The 22,754-nt window shown below is 44.3% G+C and overlaps 1 protein-coding gene across 2 annotated transcripts in view; it reads left to right on the forward strand.

Annotated features, from left to right (window-relative positions):
* Window positions 1-314: 314 nt before the first annotated feature.
* Window positions 315-22,754, forward strand: part of LOC109923845 (GA-binding protein subunit beta-1-like) — a 30,089-nt gene continuing 7,649 nt past the window's right edge. Inside the window, exons 1-7 of one of the 2 annotated variants that reach the window (XM_048620402.1) lie at window positions 315-422; window positions 6,793-6,960; window positions 9,708-9,902; window positions 12,788-12,929; window positions 15,851-15,964; window positions 18,454-18,633; window positions 19,967-20,079. In XM_048620402.1, coding sequence (XP_048476359.1) covers window positions 315-422; window positions 6,793-6,960; window positions 9,708-9,902; window positions 12,788-12,929; window positions 15,851-15,964; window positions 18,454-18,633; window positions 19,967-20,079 — 1,020 coding nt within the window. The remainder of the gene's footprint in view (window positions 423-6,792; window positions 6,961-9,707; window positions 9,903-12,787; window positions 12,930-15,850; window positions 15,965-18,453; window positions 18,634-19,966; window positions 20,080-22,754) is intronic. The other variant, XM_048620403.1, reaches the window with a different exon arrangement.

The raw sequence follows: 22,754 nt of genomic DNA on the forward strand, positions 1-22,754 counted from the left end.
CCAATCCAGCCTGTCGGGTAATTCGGAACAGGCTGTGAATCAAACTGGTGACCCTCCCAAATTATGTGGTGTGTTACATATCATCAGGTGCTTTTCCACCGCCTTGCTAGACCATGGATAATTCTTGAACCCCTGAGTTGTGATGAAGACAAAACATGCTGAAGCAGGCAATACTGCTAGTGTATGTTCTGAGCTTCACTTCTGATCTTCAGTATTTCTTGGCGAGCAATAAGTTTTCAATCCCTCAGGCTTTAGCGGTTCAGTTACAGTCTGACCTGTTTTTTTTCCCCTCTTGTCCTTTTTGAATCGGCCAGATGTCCCTGGTGGATTTGGGGAAGAGGCTGTTGGAGGCAGCTCGCAAAGGGCAGGACGATGAGGTGCGAACACTAATGGCAAATGGCGCTCCCTTCACCACAGATTGGGTAAGTGAGCCATTTTGGGGGTGAACATCAGGCAGTAGTTTTTAAAGATATGATGTATTTTAAGCATGAGCTGTGCATTCTGAAAGTGGCCCATCCACAAGATGCACTGAAGGATAAAGTGGTGCTTTAAAACCTCACCACAGCTATGTGGGGTAGACAGACAGGAGTCTGGAAGAACACAGCAAGTCAGGCAGCATCTGGAGGAAAGGAGAAGTCAAAGTTTCGGGTATTACCCTTCTTCAGGACTGGATGTGGGGGTAGGGGGAGCTGCAGATAAAGGAGAGGTTAGTGAAACGGTGGTGATAAGTGAACACTGGTAGTAGGCACGACCTGATTGGTTGATGGGAGGGATGAATGTGGTCGGTAGCTGGAAGGGAGGAGGTGGGGCTGGAAAGGTTATTTGAAATTGGAGAACCCAGTGTTGAGTCCTCCAGGTTGTAGTGTGCCCAGGCAGAAGATAAGTTGGTGTTCTTCAAATTTTGCATTCTGAGTTACTGTGACGCTGGAGGAGGCCACGGATGGGCATGTTGGGGGTGGGGGGTGTTGAAACGGGTGGTGACCGGGAAGTTAGGTTGACTGTTACGGATCGGGCGAAGACGCTCAGCAAAATGGTCACTCAGTCTACGTTTGGTCTCACTGACATAGAGAAGACCACATCGGAAGCACTGGATGCAATAGACCAAGTTGGAGGAGATGCAGATGAAGCTCTGTCTTACTTGGAAGGACTGTTTAGGGCCCTGAATGGAGGTGAGGAAGGTGGTGTGTGGGCAGATGTTGCATCTTTTACGTTTACAGGGGAAAGTATGGGGTCGGGAGATGGGTGGAAGGAGTGGGAGGTGTTGGAGTGATAAATGGGGAATGTGGCACACACTACACAGTGGTGAAAGGAATGATCCTTGCGGAGGGCAGAGAGGGGTGGGGAGCAGAAGATATTCACGGTGGTGGATCTAATTGCAGTTGGTGGACGTGTTTAAGGATGATACGTTGGATGCGGAGGCTGATGGGGTGGAAAGTGAGGACAAGGGGCACTCTATCTTTATAATGTTTGGAGGAGGGGGTGTGCTCAAGACCTGTGGAGTGGGGAATGGAGGACACATGGTGGAGGGCTGTCTGGATAACAGTTGTGGGGGGGAAGCATTGTTTGAAAAAAGTGGACTTCTGGGATGTTTGGAAGTGGAACGTGTCCTTGTTGGAGCAGATGCGACAGAGGAATTGGGAAAAAATTGAGTTTTTGAAGGATACAGGGTGGGAAGAGGTGTAGTCTAGGTAGTTATGGGAATCTGTGGTTTTATAGTAAATGTTGGTCTGTAACCTGTTGCCAGAAATGGAAAAATGGGAGAGAGGTGTCTTGAGGTAGACCAAGTGAATTTGAGGGCAAGTGGATGTTGTTAGCGAAGTCACTGAACTACTCCAGTTCAGGCTAGGTGCAGGTTGCAGCACTGATGCAGTCATCGATATAGTGGCAGAAGAGTTGGGGAACAGTACCGGTGTACCTACTGAAGAAGGACTGTTCTGCATAACCGACAAACAGGCAGATGTAGCTAGGGCCTATGCGAGTGCCCATGGCAACCCTCTGGATTTGGAGAAAGTGGGAAGAATTGAGGGTGAGGACTAGTTTGGCGAGGTGAAGGAGGGTATTGGTGGAGAGGGACTGGCTGGGTCTGTTGGAGAAGAACAAACTGAGGGCCTGTAGGCCATCTTTGTGGGGTATAGACATGTTATGGGGCTTGAATGTCCGTAGTAAAGATTAAGTGGTGGGGACCAGGGAATTGGAAGTTTCCAAAGGGGTGGAGGGTGTGGTTGTGTCCTGGATGTTGGTGGGGAGTGTGTGGACCAAGGGGGAGAGAATGAAGTTAAGGTAGGAAGAGATGAGTTCGGTGGGGCAGGAGCCTGCAGAGACGATGAGTCGGCCAGGGTAGTTGCACTTGTGGATCTTGGCAAGCAGGTAGAACTGGGCAGTGCAGGGCTGGGGGGTCTATAAGGCTGGAGGTGGTGGAGGGGAAATGACCAGAATCGATGAGGTCGTGGACAGTGTGGGAGATGGTGGCTTGATGGGCCATGGTAGGGTCGTGGGAGGTAGGGAGTGGTGTCGCAGAGTTGGTGTTTGGCCTGTGCGACATAGAGGTCTGTCCTCCAGACTTCCACTGCCCTGCCTTTGTCAGGGGGCTTGATAGTGAAACAGGGATTGATGAGGAGAGAGCGGAGTGTTGCACTCCCCACCTACATCCAGGACACAAACCACACCCTCCACCTCGTTGGAAACTTCCAGTCATCCAGACTGCCCTCCAACGTGCCTCTCCCATTCCCCTCTCCACAGCTCTTAACCACCCCCCTCCCCAAGCATAATGAAGATAGGGACCCCTTGACCTCACTTTTCCCCCACCAGCGTCCGCATCCAATGTATAATCGTCAAGCACTTCTGCCAACTCCAATTAGACCCTACCACCTGGATCATCTGCCTTCTTCCGCAAGGACCATTCCCTTTGCCACTCCTTAGTTCGCACCACACGACCCACCAATCCTCCAACCAGCCTGGTACCTTCCCCTATAACTGTTAAAAGATGCAACACCTGTCCACACGCCACCTCTCTCACTTCTATTCGGGGCCCTAAACAGTCCTTCCAATTAAGACAGAACTTCACCTGCACCTCTGTCAATCTAGTCTATTGCATCCGGTGCTCCCAATGTGGTCTTCTCGACCAAACGAAGACAAGGTAACTGTTTCGCTGAGCATCTTTGCCTGACCCATAACGCTAACCTAACCTCACAGTCACCTGCCCATTTCAACACCTCCCCCCACCCCTGATATGTCCATCCTTGGCCTCCTCCAGTCTTACAGCGACTTGGAACGCAAATTTGAAGAATAGCACCTTAGCTTCCGCCCTGAGCACTCTACAGCCCAGTGGACTCAATGTTGAGTTCTCCAATTTCAAATAACCTTCCCACCCATCCCCGACTCCCGTTCCAGTCCCACCTCCTCCCTTCCATTCTACCTTCTGATCCTCCCTTCCAGCCACCAACCGGATTCAATCCTCCCATCGACCAACCAGTACCTACTATCAGTGTCCACCTATTACCACCATTCCGTTATTTCGCCCCCTGACCCAACTTTATCTGAAGTTCCCCCTACCCCCACATCCAGCCCTGAAGAAGGGTAATACCCGAAACTTTGACCACTCCTCTCTTTCAGATGCTGCCTGGCTTGCTGTGTTCTTAGAGCCTCCTGTTTGTCTACCTTGGATTCCAGCATCTGCAGTTTTTTGTCCCTAACACAGCTATCTGGCTATAGACCAGTAATACAGCAAGGAATATGTTTACTCCTAGAGGATACTCTGGGAGCCCTTGGATATCAGTGACTGGGGCTTTGGATTCTAGTAGTTATGAAGGAGCTGTGGTTTAGACACTAAACAAATTGGATGGATCACAAGCAATGGTGAACCTGGAGCAGATGGAAGTCGGATGGACAGCAAATCAGCTTCTTGAGTGTGAGTGTAGGAAAGAAAAAGGTGGTGTGGCACCATCTGTCAGGGAACATTAGTACATTGATGAGAGAGAAGAATGGGAATTGGAGTAGAGTCATGTTCATGAATCCGGAAGGGAGATAAAGGTAACAACAGCATTGCATTCCAGGGCAATGGTCTGGGAGAACAAGTAAAGAGTCATTGCTAAAGCCTTAGTTGTAATCACTGGGGGGGATTTAATCTACCTGACACAGGTCAAAACTTGAATATGGGATAGTCTGGGATAGTCTGAGATAGTTGTTCTTCAAGAATTTCCTCTTAAACAGTCTGCAAGAGAAGCTGCAAGAAGCCACAGTATTGGATTTGTTCTGGACTAATAATAATGCTTCCTTGTGCTGGGATGCAAGAGGAGGGATGTGGCATCCAGCGGTAAGGTAGTGGTTAATTTAAGTATGAAATATAGCAGAACACTAGCAAAAACTATTATGTTAAGAAATTGAATTTTAACTAAATTCCACCAGTTGCCATGGTAGAATTTGAACCCCAGAAATAACAAGGTGTAGAGCTGGATGAACACAGCAGGCCAAGCAGCATCAGAGGAGCAGGAAGGCTGTCGTTTCAGGCCTAGACCCTTCTTCAGAAGTAGGGAAGGGGAAGGGGGTTCTGAAATAAATAGGGAGAGAGGGGAAGGCGGATAGAAGATGGATGGTGGAGAGGAGACAGACAGGTCAAAGAGGTGGGGATGGAGCCAGTAAAGGTGAGTGTAGGTGGGGAGGTAGGGAGGAGATAGGTCAGTCCAGGGAGGACGGACAGGTCAAGGGGGCGAGATGAGGTTAGTAGGTAGGAGATGGGGGTGGGGCTTGAGGTGGGAGGAGGGGATAGGTGGGAGGAAGGACAGGTTACGGAGGCAGGGACGAGCTGGGCTGGTTTTGGGATGCGGTAGGGGGAGGGGAGATTTTGAAGCTTGTGAAGTCCACATTGATACCATTGGGCTGCAGGGTTCCCAAGCGGAATATGAGTTGCTGTTCCTGCAATCTTCGGGTAGCATCATTGTAGCACTGCAGGAGGCCCAGGATGGACATGTTGTCTGAGGAATGGGAGCGGGAGTTGAAATGGTTCGTGACTGGGAGGTGCAGTTGTTTACTGCGAACCAAGCGTAGGTGTTCTGCAGAGCGGTCCCCAAGCCTCCGCTTGGTTTCCCCGATGTAGAGGAGGCCACAACAGGAACAGCGGATGCAGTATACCACATTAGCAGATGTGCAGGTGAACATCTGCTTGATGTGGAAAGTCTTCTTGGGGCCTGGGATGGGGGTGAGGGGGGAGGTGTAGCACTTCCAGCGGTTGCAGGGAAAAGTGCTGGGTGTGGTGGGGCTGGAGGGGAGCGTGGAGTGGACAAGGGAGTCAGAGAGAGTGGTCCCTCCGGAAAGCAGATAAGGGTGGGGAGGGAAAAATGTCTTTGGTGATGGGGTCGGATTGCAGATGGCGGAAGTGTCGGAGGATGATGCCTGTCCCCTGTCCCTTGAACATTCCCCTCGGTGTCTGGATTGCCAGTCCAGTGTTTCGCAACTACACCACTGTCTGCCTATGTTTCACACTCCTGTAGCTGCTACGTTTGCCAAGTGTACGTGTAAGCCACAGGTAGTGTAGGTTTGGGCCTGGTCTTGAATTCCTGAGATTTGCTTCATTTCTGTTGAAAGTCCTTGAATAGTTTACCCCAGCTCCCACTTTTATGTCATAACAGAAACACGTAGTTATAATCTGGAGTTGGGTATCAGCCAGAGCCAGCAGATACGGCAAATCTTCTTCCTTACCTGCAGGACATGAATGAACCTTTTGGAGTTTCACAAAATAAGTCTGCTTGCTTTCATAGTGGGTTCTTCAGGTACCAGTCCACAAAACAGAGCAAATTAATTCACAGTGGGTTCTGAACTGCTATTCTTACCCTGCATGTGACTCCAGATCCACAGTAATGTGATTGACTCTTCACGACCCTCTGAGTGGCTTGCTAGACCCATTTCAGTTTGAATGTAAGTAGAGATGGTGTTATGTTTAGGTCAGTTCATAAATTATAAAAGACCATGGGGTAGGCCTGTAGAACTTGAACCGCGAGTAATTTATTACACGTCTTTACAGCTCACTGCCTGAGCCACAGCTCCTGCTCTGGGTCACCAGACCCACTATTTTAGAAGTAGCATGCATCCCCAACTATATACATAACACCACTCCTCCTTTAATTCAATAATTCCCTTTCATAAATGTATATACAACAATTATACAGCCATTGTAGCTAATATAGTCAGGAATATTTACAAAAACATGGAAAGCGTGTGCAAATGACCACTCCCTCCACCTATGCAAACGCTGGCCCATGCAACCACCTTTGTATCATTAGCAAATATAGATACATTATTCTCTGTCTCTTCATCTAAATCATTTTATAACAATCATAAATAGCTGCAGTCTAATCACTAATTTTTATGGGACTGCACTAATCACAGCTTGCCAGCATGAAAATGTTCCCTTTTAAAGATGGGAAGTAAATTTGGTCCTGCCAGCAATGTCCATGTCCTAACCAGAAATTCTATCAGGTGAGATTACGGCCATGTATTGCTGTGGTATCCTTCACAGCTGAGCAAGCTATTGATGGTCATCCAAGAATGGCCACTGTTAAGGGTTATCCTTGAAAAACGAAAGGTTGACTAGGTGCTTGTGAACTGCTTCCCAGCAACAGCTGAAAGAGCAGAAGGGACAAAGTGTAGCTTTTTAAGCATGAGAATTCTCGCGTAGCAAAGTATTTTCATCAATTCAATCCTGCATCTTTCTGAGGCAGATGCCACCAGGTTGCACCATTTATCTCTAGGCAAGTCTTACTGTAATAGAATTTGATGTATCATTCTCCTTCTCCCTAGCTGGGCACATCTCCTCTTCACCTTGCAGCACAGTACGGTCATTATTCAACAGCAGAAGTCCTCCTCCGGGCTGGAGTTAGTCGGGATGCCCGAACCAAAGTTGACAGGACGCCACTACACATGGCAGCAGCTGAGGGCCATGCAAACATTGTGGAACTCTTGATCAGGGTAAGGTTTCAGTAGAGATTTGTCCATTGGGAACCACATTCCCTCCCTGCTTTATATTTTAAAAAAAACTAAGATCAAAGTTTTTGACTAAAAGCTGCAAGTGTCAGCATTTCACTGCTGGTCAGTCAGCATCCGACAGACCTACATGCTCCTCCACAGCTGTTTGATTCTCAGCTGTACCAATTTTCCTTTCTCCAATCCAAACTGGATGCTTCCACACAGAATAGAGGATCACCAAGGCGAAGTCAAGAGAAGAGAGACGCTAATGGAACATAGAACATTACAGCGCAGTACAGGCCCTTCGGCCCTCGATGTTGCGCCGACCTGTGAAACCAATCTGAAGCCCATCTAACCTACACTATTCCATTATCATCCATATGTTTATCCAATGACCATTTATATGCCCTTAAAGTTGGCGAGTCTACTACTGTTGCAGACAGGGCATTCCACGCCCTTACTACTCTCTGAGTAAAGAACCTACCTCTGACATCTGTCCTAAAGATATTCACAGTTGGGTCACTGTCCAGCAGGTTACATTTTGTCCAGAGTACTCTATATCACTATAAAATAGCAAGTTAATGAGGCCATTAACAGAAAGCTGAACGAACGGGTTCAATTCTAGAGGCATGGAATTGAAAAATAGAGAAGTTGCCATAAATGTGTGTTGAGGCATGAGTGGATCAGACTTCTAGTTATCTAAACAGTTTTAGAGATGCTGGAGAAGATGCAAGAAAAGGTTTACTGGAATACAGTAATGCTACAACTGAAAAGTTATGCCTATCAGGGAAGATTAAACATGAGTTGGGTCCTTTTCCTTTTGTTAGGAAGAAGAGAGATTGACTGACTCCATTGAGGTCTTTAAACGTATGAAAGAGCTTGATAGAATTGATGCAAAGCAGCTGTTTCTGTTTGCGGGGAGAGACCAAAGGTATGGGTCAGACGGCCCTGGACTGAGAGACCTGTGTTCAATTTCCACCTGCTCCAGAGATGTGTAATAATATCTCTGAACAAATTGATTAGAAAACTGGGTTAAGCTTTTTAAAAGCACAGGTCAGCAGTAGAAGACAGTTTCTGAACAATCCAATTGGGAACTGGGGACAAACCTCTTCACCCAGAGAGTTGGGGGAGAAACGGGATTTCCTCCCGTGGGGAGTGGTCAAGATGAATAAGAGTTACATTGAGAGAGGAAGCTGATGAAGTTAAATGAGGAAAGATAACTGGAGGCTGGTGTGGAGCAGCAAAACCAGCATTAATCTTTTTTGGCTAATTGAATTGTTTCTGTGCTGTTTGCAGGAATGAAGCATCAGAGAAGCTGAGAAGTCTTATTGATGGATACGTGGAAAAGCAGTAGTGATAGTTACTTTTGTAGCCCATCCTGTCCCTCTTCAACGTATGGAAATGTGCTGTACTGTCACAAGGTTAAATTTGAAAGATGCTGTTTGTGTGTGCTGGTCTGAAGTTCAGCACTGGGTAGTGTGGGCATCAAGCATTTTGGATCTGAGAAAGATAAATGTGAGCATGAGCTTACAGGTGGGAGAATAGGATCAGGAAAGGAGCAGAATGTGAGAAACTAATGGATTGGTGCAGAAAGTCATGGAAAAGGTGAATAATTTAATGGTTTTTACGTGGATTGCACATGTTGACATGTAAGCGTGAGTAAGTTATATGGACGCTTGTTTGGACAGCATTTGGAGTACTGCAGTTAGCTTTGGGCACTGAATCTCAGGAAAAATGTCTCATGCATTCTTAGCAATTTTTCATGGATGCAGCATAGAAAGCATTTTATCTGGATGCGTCACAACTTGGTATGATGACTGCTGTGCCCAAGATTGCAAGAAACTACAGAGAGTTGTGAACTTAGCCCAGTCCATCACACAAACCAGCCTTCCATCCATTGACTCTGTCTATACTTCCCACTGCCTCGGGAAAGCAGCCAACATAATCAAAGACCCCTCCTACCCTGGTTATACTCTCTTCCACCCACCACCATTGGGCAGAAGATACAAAAGTTTGAAAATGCTTTTCAACAAATTCGAGAACAGCTTCTTCTCTGCTGTTATTTGACTTATGAACTGACCTCTCATCTGCTACAATTGAACTTTTCTCTGCACCTTCTCTGTAGCTGTAACACTATATTCTGCATGTAGTTACATAAGATATGATTTGCCTGGATAGCATGCAAAACAATACTTTTCACTGTATCTCAGTACATGTGGCAATCATAAATTAAATTAAATCAAATAAAGGATTACGTTGTGAAATCTGGTTCTGCAAACATGGCCTGTATTCAGTTTAGGAGGTTTAAGGTGATTTAATTAAGATATTTAAAATTTGATAGGGTAGATACCAGAAAAACTCTTTCCTTTGGTGGGCAAAACAAGAGGGCATGATCTTAAAAACTAGAGCTAAGCCATTTGGAGTGAAATCAGAGAGCATGTTTGTATACAAAAGGCGGTGACGTAAATCTGGAACTTGTGGCCTCAGAAGCTGTGGATGCTGAGGGAATTTTAATTCCCTCGGTTTGAGATGGGTGGATTTTGTTAAATATTAAACAAAGATGAGGAAATGGAATTTAGATGCCGATAAACCATGATCTAAGTGAATGGCAGAACAGACTTGAGAGGATGTATAGCCTCCTCTTGTCTCTCTCTCTCTCTCACTAGTGGTCACTTTGTCTCAGATGTGTGTGAATGTAGGCTGGCTCAATGACTCCTATAAAAATACCTTTTTTTTTCTTCCCAATGTAGAACAACGCGGATATAAATGCTAAGGACATGCTGAAGATGACTGCTCTGCATTGGGCAGTGGAGCATGACCATCGTGAGGTGGTGGAGATTTTGTTAAAATATGGAGCAGACGTTCATGCTTTGAGCAAATTTGACAAAAATGCATTTGACATCGCCCTTGACAAGCACAACCCTGAATTGGTGGGAATATTGCAGGTATGTAGAGAGAAATTTGGAAGGCCCAGGTTTAAGTATGATGTGAGTGAGTTTTGGTCAATTTGGAAAGCGTTGCTTCAGTTTACTGGGAGAGTTTGCAGATGGAAGAGAAAGAAAGAGAATGCAGTATCTTTGACATGTAATATTGGGTCAAAGCAGGAAAAAAAACTTCATTTCTTATAGCACCTTTCATGCCCTCGAGACCCTCTAAGGCATTTTAGAGTGCATGATAAACAGACAAAAAGTAATTTGCTCTGCAAGCGTGGTGATTTGAGTACCATAATGGCTTCGCCCATGTTGGCTGTGAAGAAAATTAGCCACAGCCCTTGCACCTAATTTTATCATATAGCTAAACCAGGAGGTGATACTAGCTGGGAAATCAAGGTCGGCTTAGATATCTTTGGGGCAGGTAATGTGGCTGCTCTTTCTGAATAATATGTCCAGGAAGAATGGGTGAGCCTTTTTCAGTAATGGCAAGTGGTATGGGAGCTGCTGATGCCCCAAAGAATTGACCCCCAGAAAGAGTTGGTCCCTACAATCCATGCTGTATGCCTTTATAAAAGATGGGAAATTGTGGCTATTTGCGAGGCAGGTCTAAACATCAGTAGTATGTACTTCATAATAAATGGTTCATGTGCCCGGTTTCCTTTTGAATCATTTTCATAATTAGGCAATGCCATTGTTTAACGTTGACTTGAAAATACAACTGGATGTTTGACCACAGGAGGTTGGGTGAGAATATTCACAAAAATTTTTAATAATCCTGTTGGTTGGGTACAGGGTTTGTAGGTATTGAGCAATGTCCACTTTTACTACTTTACTGTTACTGTGATGGTTTCCTGCTGGTAATCTCCTGCGTATTTGCCCAACTGGCTTCTGCCGTGCAGCTTTGCTTTACCATATTGGTTCTGAATTATCCATGAACACTGGCAAGAATCAGATCTGTCAAAATTTGTTTGCAGGTAACCTTGTTTGACATGACTGTGGGAGCTTAATGAAGTTCATTAGAAAGACTGCAGTTTTCAGACTGTCCGTTATTTTAAACAGTGAACGTCATCCGCCTGGAGGTTCTCCGTAAACCCAGCTAACTGAAATGTTGCGCTAGTGCTCAGTAAGCCCATTTTCTAAAGTAACTCAAAGTGAATCCTGTCGTCTCTCATTGCCACAGCATTATGTCTACTTGCTGAGATGCAGTGCCTTAACATCTGCTGCCCATCTGTGCACTTGCTAACATCATCCAGATTTCTATGCCAAACCAGTTAACTTTGGTAGCTAGTTAATAACTGTATGGATTCAATGAAAAATTACCCTAAGAGTGCATGTCAACGCTAAAGTGTCTTGAAGCTCAGCTGTTACAAAATTATTCTTACCTATTGAGGAAAATCTGTACAGGCTGGGGCTCTTTTCCCTAGAAAAGAGAAGACTGAGTAACTTGATAGAGATCTATATCGAAAGGCTGTGTTGTTGAGATGAAGAGAAGCTGTCTCCATTTGGGTGGAGACCAGAATGAGAGGGCCATCAACACTGCTTTTATCAGTGGTTATCTTATAAAGAATTTGGGTTGTACCGCCTGCTAGTGCTCACTATGCTTGTACTTAAGCTGCCAAGAAAGGCTCACCCATATTTCTGAAACTGAACCCAGCACATGAGCGCTTGGAACAGGTTATCACGAGTAAGGCTAAGGCCAGGATGCACAAATTGTTCAAGCAGTGTTAGGATTTGGTGTTAGAGTCGGAAGATGATTGGGTGTTTTGGTCTGGATGACCCCATGGACTTTGAAACATGTTCATGATTGCAGATACTAAGCATCATGAAGTAATCAAAGAATTTGTACAGTGTGGGAGCAGACCATTCGACCCTCTCGAGTCCACTCTGACCTTCTGAAGAGCATCCCACCCAGACCCAGCCCGTACCCTATGCCTGTAATCCTGCACTTCCAATGGCTAATCCACCTATCCTGCATATCCCTGGACAGTATGGGCCATGGTCAATCCACCCTAACCTGCACATCTTTTGGACTGTGGGAGGAAACCCACACAGACCTGTGGGGGGAGAATGTGCAGACTCCGCACAAATGGTCACCCGAGGCTGAAATCGAACGCAAGTTCCTGGTGCTGAGAGGCAGGATTGCTAACCACTGAGCCACAGTGCCACTCTCAAGTCCTTTTAGAGAGCTGAGGGGTGATCTCATCAAGGGAAGATGGAAGACCAAAGCTGGGAGCTCAAGTATGTGAAATTCGGAGAAAAACCCTTTTCTCTAGATTTTGCTGAGAATGTTGAAATCACAAGCTTGGAGGAATAGTGTAGCTGTTTCTAAGGGAAAGATAAATAAGGGGAAAGGGAGTAGAGGATATGCTGATGCAGTGACTGAGGAAGGCCGGTAGGAGGCTCATGTGGAGTATCAATGCTGTAATGAATGAGATGGGCTGAATGGCCTGTTTATGTTGCAAATACTGTGTATCCTTCACAATAAGGTGAATGATGTTGACCCTGAGAATGGATAGATCCCACGTCAGTGTACAGCATTTCCAGGATCTTGGCATATCAAGCTTTCTCTGCTCTGCTCTAGTATTATGTAAGTTCTCAAAGGTGAACCAACTGATATCCATCCGAGGTACTCTATGAAACGCTTTGCCTCTAGAAGGGCATGGACTAATGCTTCACTGAGATATTTTAGATTCCTGGCACTTGCCAGCCCCACAGCGTGGAGCTGCCTGTCAGCTGCTGTTTTTTGACATTGAAGCAATGTACGCTCCAGCCTTCTAAGATGCTGCTGATTACCTGAATCCTGGATTTCTAGCTCCTCAATTTGCCACCCTGAAGGTGTTAACTCTGAGCACACCGTAGCGTACCCCACGTAACAGGTTCGCTCGTGTTCTTCACAGGAAGCTATGCAGAATCAAGTGAACACAAATCCAGAGAGGACAAATTCGGTCGCTGTCGCCACACCGCAATTCATCATTGCGCCGGCAGGAGTAATGAACCTCACAGGACTGGTTTCTTCAACGTCTACCAAAACAACCTCAGGTATGTAAAGGGCAAGTTATGGCCTGCCCCTTTAAAAAGGGCTACATTCCAGAATGAGACAATAATGGGTTATTAACACTGTCGTGGGTGGGCTCTGTATATAACCTTTTCTTTGTAATTAATATGGCTTGGTAGGTCTGTCGTGGCTATGCTGAGTTGATATAGGCAATGTTACTTTGTGTTAATTGTAGGGTCAGGGTTCTAGCTAGGGGTTAAACCCTGCAAGACCCCTTGCTGATCTATTCGCTCCTCCTGCCCACAAGTAGATTCTTGGACCTTGCCAGGAGCTCCATTTGTACTACCTCTCCCCACATTTGCTACTTGACTGGCTGTTAGCAAGGTAACCCTTTTGAAATCAAACACTATCAGGGCAAGGGCACACTGGTTGGATGCAGAGCAAATGCTATCCCCTCTTCACCGCCACCACCACATATACACCCACCCTTTGTTGCATCATGCACTTTCAGCATGGATCATGTATAGAATAAAGTTCCCTTTTACACTGCCCCAGTAAACACACGCCAAGAAAGTTGACTTGATACGGCCATGTTATACTCCCCTGCCTAACCTATAGCTGGCCACTCAAACCAGTGGCAGTTGTGTAACCCATCACCACCAATTCAGATTGTCCTCCCTACTAAAATGTTTGTCTGTGGTGCCCGCTGATACGGTCAACAGATTGTTTATTGTTTAGCTTCACACAAAACAACATACACTCTGGATGGACAGCGATGGTTGAACCCTGTGCTATCCAAACACACTGCCGTTTTTCAATTGCAATCCAACCATTTCTGTGTTTCTGGCCTCCCCTTACCATTCTTATCCAACCCCAACTGGGGCACTCCCTTTGCTACGCAGAATAAGGTCATTTAGTTGAGCAGGATGAGGGTGCAGGAGTGCCTCCTATAACTTTGTAAGCCATTGCAATTCACCTGGAAGAAGTGTACTTTTCACTGTACTCTCATGAGTACATGTGACAATAAAGTAATTCTAATTCTGAAGGAGTAACTTTGGATTGCCATAACTGTAGGGGGTGGGGGTGCAACAATGGTTCCTTTTAATTGGGAGTGTTTACATTCTTTCACTTGCGGCAATTAATAATTCTCTTCTGTGGAACATCGCTTTTAACGAGGTGAAAGAAGGACATTTTCATGTTATCCTGACATTTCATCCATGCTTTCCCTTGAACTAAGTGGCTTGTTCAGTCATTTCCGAGGGCAGTTAAGAATGAAACACATTACATGAGACTCCAGATCCACAGTAGTCACAAGCTTGGTAAGGAAAGCATATTTCCCCTAATGGGCATGAATGAACCAGATGGAGTTTAACAACAATTGATAACAGACTCTTGGTCACCGTTACTGGTAAATTGGCTGTTGTGTTGGAATTTTAAACCCATGTCTTCTATGCATTAATGCTGGGCTTCTGGATCACGGGTCAGTGAGTTCACCTGTGCACCACTGACTTCCCTCTGTCTCGGATACTGATTCGAATCTAGGTCACTAGATTTAGTGGTCCTCTGTGATATTATTATTATTATTTGACTTTTATTGTTGCGACCCTGCATTGTGAGGTGAGAGTGTTCGCGTGTATTTGTGACAATGAAGCCATACCTGCTCAATGGTTGATGTCACATCACTGTCTTTGATCTTACTGATTTTATTTGGGCACAAAGAAACAAAAGCACTCTGCAGTTAAGCAGCGTCTGTGGAGAATGTGTGAGAGAGAAAGGAAGTTAATGCTTCAGATCCCATCAGAAGTGGTCAGAGAATTTCAGGAGATTTGGTTGGAAGGGTATTACCACTCTTCCTGTGTCGTCAATTCAGAAAAGAAAGATAGGCCAGTGTATGAACTCATCACCAGTGTCATTTACACAGTCTGCACAATACGTTTGCGTTATAATTGATAATTAGTTTTTGCTTAGTATTTTGAGGGATTTTGTTTTAGCAGCTAGTGGAGAGAGTACCTTCAGAAGTACTGATGAATAACTTTCTATGGTGTACCTTGTGACTTAAGGCGCTGCTCAATGGATTGCTTTAGGAGTCGGTATTTCTTATTGTCTAAGTTAGAGACTGGAGAGTCAGGTGAAGTGCAAAACAATTAATTGTTGAAAACTAATGGAACCATGGCACGTGCATAAGAATGTGTAAACAGTCATGTATAAAATAACCTTTTCTAACCTTTTAATTGTTTCAAAACATTGGAGGCAAAGTCTACCAGGCAGCTCCTTCACGAGTGAGAGGTCAAGACGAATGTTTTGCTTTTTAACAGAAAAACTGCTGTCCCTTCCCCTTGTGATGACAATTCTTGCTGACATGAAGTTTCAAGTGTGCTTCATCTAACTTGCCGTTCATCTCCTGGAAGACTAGAACGATGTTCATTAGATATTTATCTATGTGGAGGTGCATGGGGAAAGAAGAGTGAGGGTAATACCTAGAGATCTAGGTTAATCATTTGGACTTCTTTTTTAACATGGCCCCTTGAGTGTTACAGCCAGTGGCTGCTCTACTCGAGCTGAGAGCTCAGTTCAGACCAGCAATGAAACCTGTAGCCTTCCAAGTCTGCGTGGCTCAGTACAGCACTGTCTTTTTAAGTTATCCTGAAGAACTCGTGGAGCCCAAAAAGAACATTTTCTCAGAATTATTGAAAAGGATGTTGTCTCCAGAGTTGGAGATAACAGGCATTGAGCCATCATAAGAATAGTCTACTAACTTTGACATAATGTTGAAACATGGCAAAAAAAAGGCAATCAAGTGAATCAGCACCCTGTGCTGTTTTTATAATACAGCATTGAATTTGCTGCACTTTGTCAAATTAGATATTTAAGCTTTTTTCAAAATCTGAATCTCCATGATTTTTCCATCCTTAGTTGCTCATGTCTTTCTTTTGGTGCTGAGTCTAACCCCTCGTTACCTCTGCAGGTGAATCTGGTGTATCCACAGTGCAGTATGGTAACTCCACAACCTCAGTACTGGCTACGCTGGCTGCTTTAGCTGAAGCTTCAGGGCCACTCTCAAATTCACCCAGAAGTGCAGGTAATTTCCACAAATGTATTGTAAAGTGTGCCAATTTTTAAGACTCCCTTTTTAAATATACATAAATATTCCATACTTTTTTTTTAACCTACCCTGGCTTGGCTCCCTTTTAATGGTTGCAAGTGCATAGTTCAAATGTAGATGTAGCACTGGTAGAGTTAGGGTAGAACTAAAGTCACCCTTGCAATTAAAAGAAAAACACAGACAAAGCAACCATAATAAATGAGCAGCTTAGAACTAATGTGACTGGAGGTTCCTGGGCCAAACGCAGGCAAATGGATCTAGTTTAGTTTGGGAAACTTTGGTCGGACATGTTGGACCAAAGGGTCTGTTTCCGTGCTGTACGACTCTTCAACTGTATAAATGATCATGACACAAATTGCAATGTTCAGAGTGTTTTTACCGGTTGTTTTGATTAGCAAGAAATTCTTGGTGTTTGCTGTGCCTCTTTCTTCAGTCAGACCCCGGAATGAGTCACCGCAGCTTGTGTTAATATATTTTCTGTCACAGTGGGAGGGAAAATGATTTTCTCTCCGCAGTATGACCAAAAACAAAGGAGTGAAACTGATTATTACAAACTAAGGCTGGCTCAAAGGCAAGTAATGTTGTACCAGAACACACTCAGCACTTTCTTTTGTGGCTTTGTTTGCCTGGAGGCTAATATCCCAGTGGTAACATTTCTCGTGATAACGATGCTTGAGTAAATGTTATTTACTGTACCTGTTGATAGTTGTTTTATCTTCGCAGTGTGTGAGCTGAGTGGAGGCAATGTAGGTTAGCCCATAAAGATGAGGGTTTCCCTGACTCTGCCAACAGGGGGTTGGATGAAGATTTTTGGTGTTAAGACTATTTTAAGATACCAATCAACCATGATCTAATTACATGATTAAACAGGCCCTAAGGAGCTGAATGGCCCACCCCTCCTGTTCCCATGTTTCTCTGATGGGTTGATATAATTTGACGAATAAAACCAGATTGTCAGTAGTGAACATGAGCAAAATAAACTGGACTCCCACTTCCCAACCATCAGCATGATTTTGTCAGTACACAGATCCCCAACTTAAAAACACTTGGATGTTTGAACACTATCCCACACGGGTGTAATTTTAAAGATCCAATATGCAGACATTTCTGTACTTATGAACTAATATTTTATAATGTCCTGCATTATGTTCTGACTGGCGTACAAATCAACTTGTGAACCCACTCAAGAATGGAACCTGTTTACAACCTAGGGACTGCCTATATCCTTCCTAATTGTAATGCTGTTTGGCTGAAGACTGCACTTGAGATACTCCTTGTGCATTGGTGACAGAGTTTATTCAATAAAGAGTACCTTGGGGACGCCTAGTGGCAGTGGAGAGAGCGGAACTTAAAGCTTTTTCAATCGGGGAAATCTCTGTCCAGTGCTGGCGTGTTTTTTTTTGTTTATTCGCAATAGTACTGGTTGTGAAAATGTGAATGCTTGCATGTGTAAATGGATGGAATAATTGACTAGAGTAAATTTTGAGAAACATTTAATGAGACAATAACCATGATGACTGAAGCAATAGGAGCCCTTTGAGACTTTTTTACCTTTTTTTAAGCATACCGTGAATCCTTTACATTATTTCCCTCCCTCCTACCATGTCCCATGATTTTTAGCGTCTAAAGATCTATCAGTCTTAGCCTTGAATATACTCAATACTGGAATAGAGAAATCCAAAAATTCTTCTGCGTAAAGAAATTTCTGTACGAAAGGGCCGGATTCCTTCCCAAGCTTGTAACCCTTGATTCTGGACTCTTGTGTCAGCGTGAAACAGCCTCTTTGCATCTACCCTTTCAAATGTTTCATCACACCTCTGATTCTTAAGTGCAGAGACTATACTGCATTCTAATCCATTTGTCTTCCTAGGACAGCCCCTTTATCCCAGGTATCAGCCGAATGATTTTTCTTGGGTCAATTTTGGGTAATTATTCACAGCTTTCCTAGTTTTTACTTTTAATTTCTGGAAAACATCCTTGCCCCTAGATTCTTTTCCCGGAATGTTGGAAGCAGCCAAAAGTGCCTAAAAAGAGAGATTATTTAAGGATTCAGATGGAGCCTTTTCTTTCACTTCTCCTTCAGATCCTGACCAACCATTTCCAGCAACTTCTGTCTTTAACTAAAAGAGAAATTGCTGGAAAAGCTCGGCAGGTCTGGCAGCATCTGTGGTGAAAGTAGAGTTAATGTTTTGGGTTGAGTGACCCTTATTCTGAGGAAGCAATTTCTGCTTTTGTTTCTGATTTGCAGCATCCGCAATTCTATCAGTGTTTACTTCTGCCTTTCACCCTAGTTTATTGTATTTAGCAATCTTTTTTGCTCAACTTATAGCAAGCTTTACCATGCAGAAGATGAGCTCTCAGCCCACTCTGGTAAATGAAGAGTGCGCGATGCTGCATCCTTTGGGACTGTACTACTGTAATTCTGCCTCTTGACTGAGTGAGCTTTTTATTTTCTTTGTTTCCAGCTGCAACAGAGGAAGTGGTAACTGCAGACTCAGTTGACTCAGCGATTCAGCAGGTCGTAGGGAGCGGAGGTCAGAGGGTTATCACCATTGTGACGGACGGTGGGGTGCAGCTGGGTAACCTTCCAGCGGGCATTAACACTGGCCAACCATTTATTGTGACCATGCAGGATGGGCAACAAGGTAGGCAAAGAATCGTTCAAACAGGCCAGTATTGGGTTTCATGGGTTCCCATAAATGCTGAAATAAGCTTGTTCTCCTCTCATCCACTCTTGAGTTCATTTTCCTAACCCATTCCTCTCCCCAGCATCTGAAGGGCCTACTGTTGGAAGACACCAGCTTCTGATATGCGCCCTTTCCAGCTATAGTCTCTGGATCACAATAAAGCCATTAGATCCAGATTTTATTTTCTGCTCCTTGCCCTTTTTCTATAGGAGTTGAGGGTGCCTGCTGCCTCAGTTAGGATCTTCCCATTCAGTGCAGATTGAGAACCATAGAACTGTTGCAGTGCAGAAAGAAGCTATTTGGCCCAGTGTTGGCTGGCTGACTGAATAAGCACCTAACTAGTGCCATTCTCCTGCCTTCTGTCTGTAACCCTACATGTTCTTCCTTTCCAAATAACCATTCCATTCCCTTTTGGATGCCTCTGCTGCCACCAAATTCTCAGGCAGTGCATTCAAGGCCCAAATCACTGGTTGCACGCAAAAAGAGTTTGTTCAATATCACTTTATGTTGTTTGGAAAGCCTTACGTACCTTGTTCTTGATCCTTTGAGGATTAAAACTTCAAATATTTCCTGGTCTGCAGGGTACTGGTACCACAACATGTCCAGCATGTACTTGCTGAGCTGTTGAGGGGGAAGAAAAAAAATTCCCTTTGTGTGATTGCACAGAGTCAAACACTCTGAAATTATATCCACTTGCCTCGCCCAGTCCTATGAGTCATAGGGAAATCTGTTGGCTGCCTAGCTGACCTGTTTCCAAATCAAGCTACCTTTTGCATAGTCACCTGGTGTCTACGTTTTACAATGGGGGCGAATCACTGATGCACACAATCACAGTCCAGTTCTGTGATGTCCCTTTTGGTTAGCCTTCTATGGATTGTGGACGTATTATCAGGGTGTGAAATAAATCTGTTTTCCCTGAGTTACAGCATCCAGTATTGGGTATTGCTGAACCAATTGGATCAGGCTTACTGGAAAATACAAGTCCAGTAAGGGGGCTTGGGTTAACTTCAGCTGTGATGCCTCTGCAGTCAAATAGTATGCATGACAAGCTATCAGAGCTCACTTAGAAAGGATAAACGCTAGGGTGAGGTGCAGGAGCAATCACGGGTTTTCACCCCCTGGGTCAGTTTTCAGGAGAGGTGGAAGAAAGCTGTTTGGCAAATATCGTCGGTGACATGGCTGAGAGGAGCAGATGGGGTGGAGTGAGACAGAATATGGGCAAGATTATTGAGTAGAGTGTGCTGCTCGCCAGCACAATATTTCTTATTGGAATCCTGTTCCTGCGTTTTAGTCTTGACAGTCCCAACCACCCATGTGGAGGAAGAGACCGTCATCACGGAAGAAATGCCAGCAAAGAAACAGTGTCTGGAAGAAGTCCTTAATCACTCCGAATCAATAGAGAAGGTAAAGTAGAGTGTACAATATTGTTTTATGTTGACTTAAAATCGTGCATTGAGGTTCTTGAGCTACCAAAAATGAATATTCCCACGTAACTGACCAGATGTAGTGTTGTTGAACCTGTGAAATAACCTAAAATGGTGGTTCTGCTTCCTCAGGATAGCAATGCAGTTTATTAAGGTAATTTTTATTAATTTTGTTTTTGAAAAAGCAAAACACCATGCCCATGTCCAGAGGGATAGAACTGATAAGCCAAAAGGTTTATACTAAGCTTGCACTGTTGCTTGGTTTGACCACATTTGCACATGCTCCTTTGTAATGAATATGTAACAAATTGAACAATAAAGATCTAAAGGCATTGGACAAAATGCAAATTGAATTAATGGGAGGATAGCAGAAATGCAGTGTTTTACTCGGTGTCAAAAGATTGAACAGGCTGGCTTCCTGTCTCTAGAAACGTGAAGGTTGACCTAATAGAAGTCTTTATAATTGAGTTCATTTGGTTCTTCCCTGGGAATGGAGTATTGTCCAATGATGAGAGTCTGAGTTTAAATCAGGTCAATGTTCTCTGACTCTCGCTGTTGTAAACACCAATCTCATTGGGGCAGACAAGATTCTGAAGGAGTTGACAGGAGAGGCTGTTTCCATTGATTGGAGAATCCAGGACATTGGGCACAGTCTCAGGACAAGGGGCCAATCATTTAGGACCGAGATGAGAAATTTCTTCTGAAAGGATTGTGAACTTTTAGAATTCTCTTCCCCCGGAATGTTGTGGATGTTTTGTTGTACAACATGTTTAAGGCTGGCACAGACAGTTTTCTTGTGGCTCAGGGATTCGAGGGATGTGCAGAGCAGGCAGGAGAGTTGAGTTGAAGTCCAAGGTGAGCCGTGTTGTATTGAATGGTAGGGCAGGTTTGGCGGGCCAAATGGTCTACTCCCACTCCTATTTCGTCTGTTCTTTTGGTAGGGTAAATGTGGAGAACCAGTTGTGGGTGAGACCAGACCAAGGAGCCATTGATATTAGACAGTCATCAATGCATCCAGTTAGCTAGTCAGAAGAAAAGACTTAAGCTAGAAAGTGGGAAGATTGTGGAACACGCTCCCACAGGGAATGGTTGAAGCCAATAGCAGAAATGCGTTTAAGGGGAAACTGGATAAACTCCATGAGGGGGAAAAAAGAATGGAAGGTTGTGAAGTGAAGAGGGATTGAGAAGAAGCTTGTTTGAAACATAGACAATGGCACAAATTAGCTATGAAACTCCCTGAAACAAGGGTGGGTGTTAAGTAAGTTGCTGTACTAGAGGGCATATTTTTAAGATGAGAGGGGCAAAAGGAAAAAGAATTGGACACCTGAGGGGCAACTTTTTCATACAGAATGTGGTTTGTGTGTGAAATGAACTGCTGGAGGAAGTGGTAGGTGCAGGTAAAGTTACAACATTTTAAAAGATATTTGGACAGGTACATGAATAGGAAAGATTTGGAGGGATATGGGCCAAACTCAGAAAAATGGGACTAGTTTAATTTGGTCAGCATGAACCAGTTGGAGCTAAGGGTCTGTTTCTGTGCTTTATGACACTATGCACCTATGGCCTGTGGTGGGTGCACAGTAGAAATGTCTTGCTGTATTATAGCATCAGGTGAAGCGTTGTGACACCCATGTGAGATTGAGTTACCTGACTGAAATCCCATCAGTTCCTGACAAGGTATATGTACAGGAATAGCTACAGTGGTGAGCATGTTGTTTGTGTCGCTTTCGCTTGCCTTCAAAGCATACTGTGTTCCTGGAAAGAGTAATGAGGAGGCAATGAATAAATGGTAATGCACCATTATTCTTAAATTCCTAAAGCAATTGCCACGATAGTGAACTATAGGGTTGTGACAAGGTTTCAAGTCTGTCTCCCCTGTCCCTTTCACATCGCATCAGTTCAGCAGGGTAAGACAATATGATGTGAGTGTTGATTAAGCACTGACATGGACCATTCAGGGTATATTTTTTAATTAGCTGGGCAGCTTCATTTGCTGATTTCATGATTCACTTGAGTTTTATTCAACAATTGGTTTGCATCTGCAGCCACTTGAGCTAGCTATGTAATTTCTACATACGCTCAATCCTTAATATCTGCGGCCCTCAATCTCCTTTTTTTTCCATGAACCTGACCATTCTGATCATGCGGTCCTTTGCAATAGCAAAGTTACAGGGTAATAGTATTCTCAATTTCTGTTGTCCACAGGAAGCCTATGCCTCGAACCCCCACGATGACAAGGATTTGGTATATGTTGTGGAGAAAATAAATTTTTCTGAAAAACAGTGCACTTTACAGACTGCATTCACAAACACTCTGATCAAAATCAGTAACCATTGCATTCTCCTGTGACTGAAAAATGCCGTTGGAAACAGCATTTGGCCCACAATTTTAAAGTTTAGTTTTCAGTTATGGAAAAGAGAGGTACTATTTGTCAAATGGTTATGACATTACTTTTGTGAAAAAGCACTACAGGTACTGAAAACCTGACATTAAAAGCAGCAGGTGCAGGTCAGGAAGCATCTATGGGGGGAGGGGTGGGTGGGGGCGTGAAACTAAGTCTTCATGCTTCACTCCTAAAATCCCATTGGCATGTCCCAATCTTTTTTTAAGATAGTTTGCGGAAAGCATTCACTTGTGTCTCTTTCAAGTCCGGCA

This window comes from Rhincodon typus, chromosome 46 (genome assembly GCF_021869965.1).
Source record: "Rhincodon typus isolate 14 chromosome 46, sRhiTyp1.1, whole genome shotgun sequence".
Lineage (NCBI taxonomy): Eukaryota > Metazoa > Chordata > Chondrichthyes > Orectolobiformes > Rhincodontidae > Rhincodon > Rhincodon typus.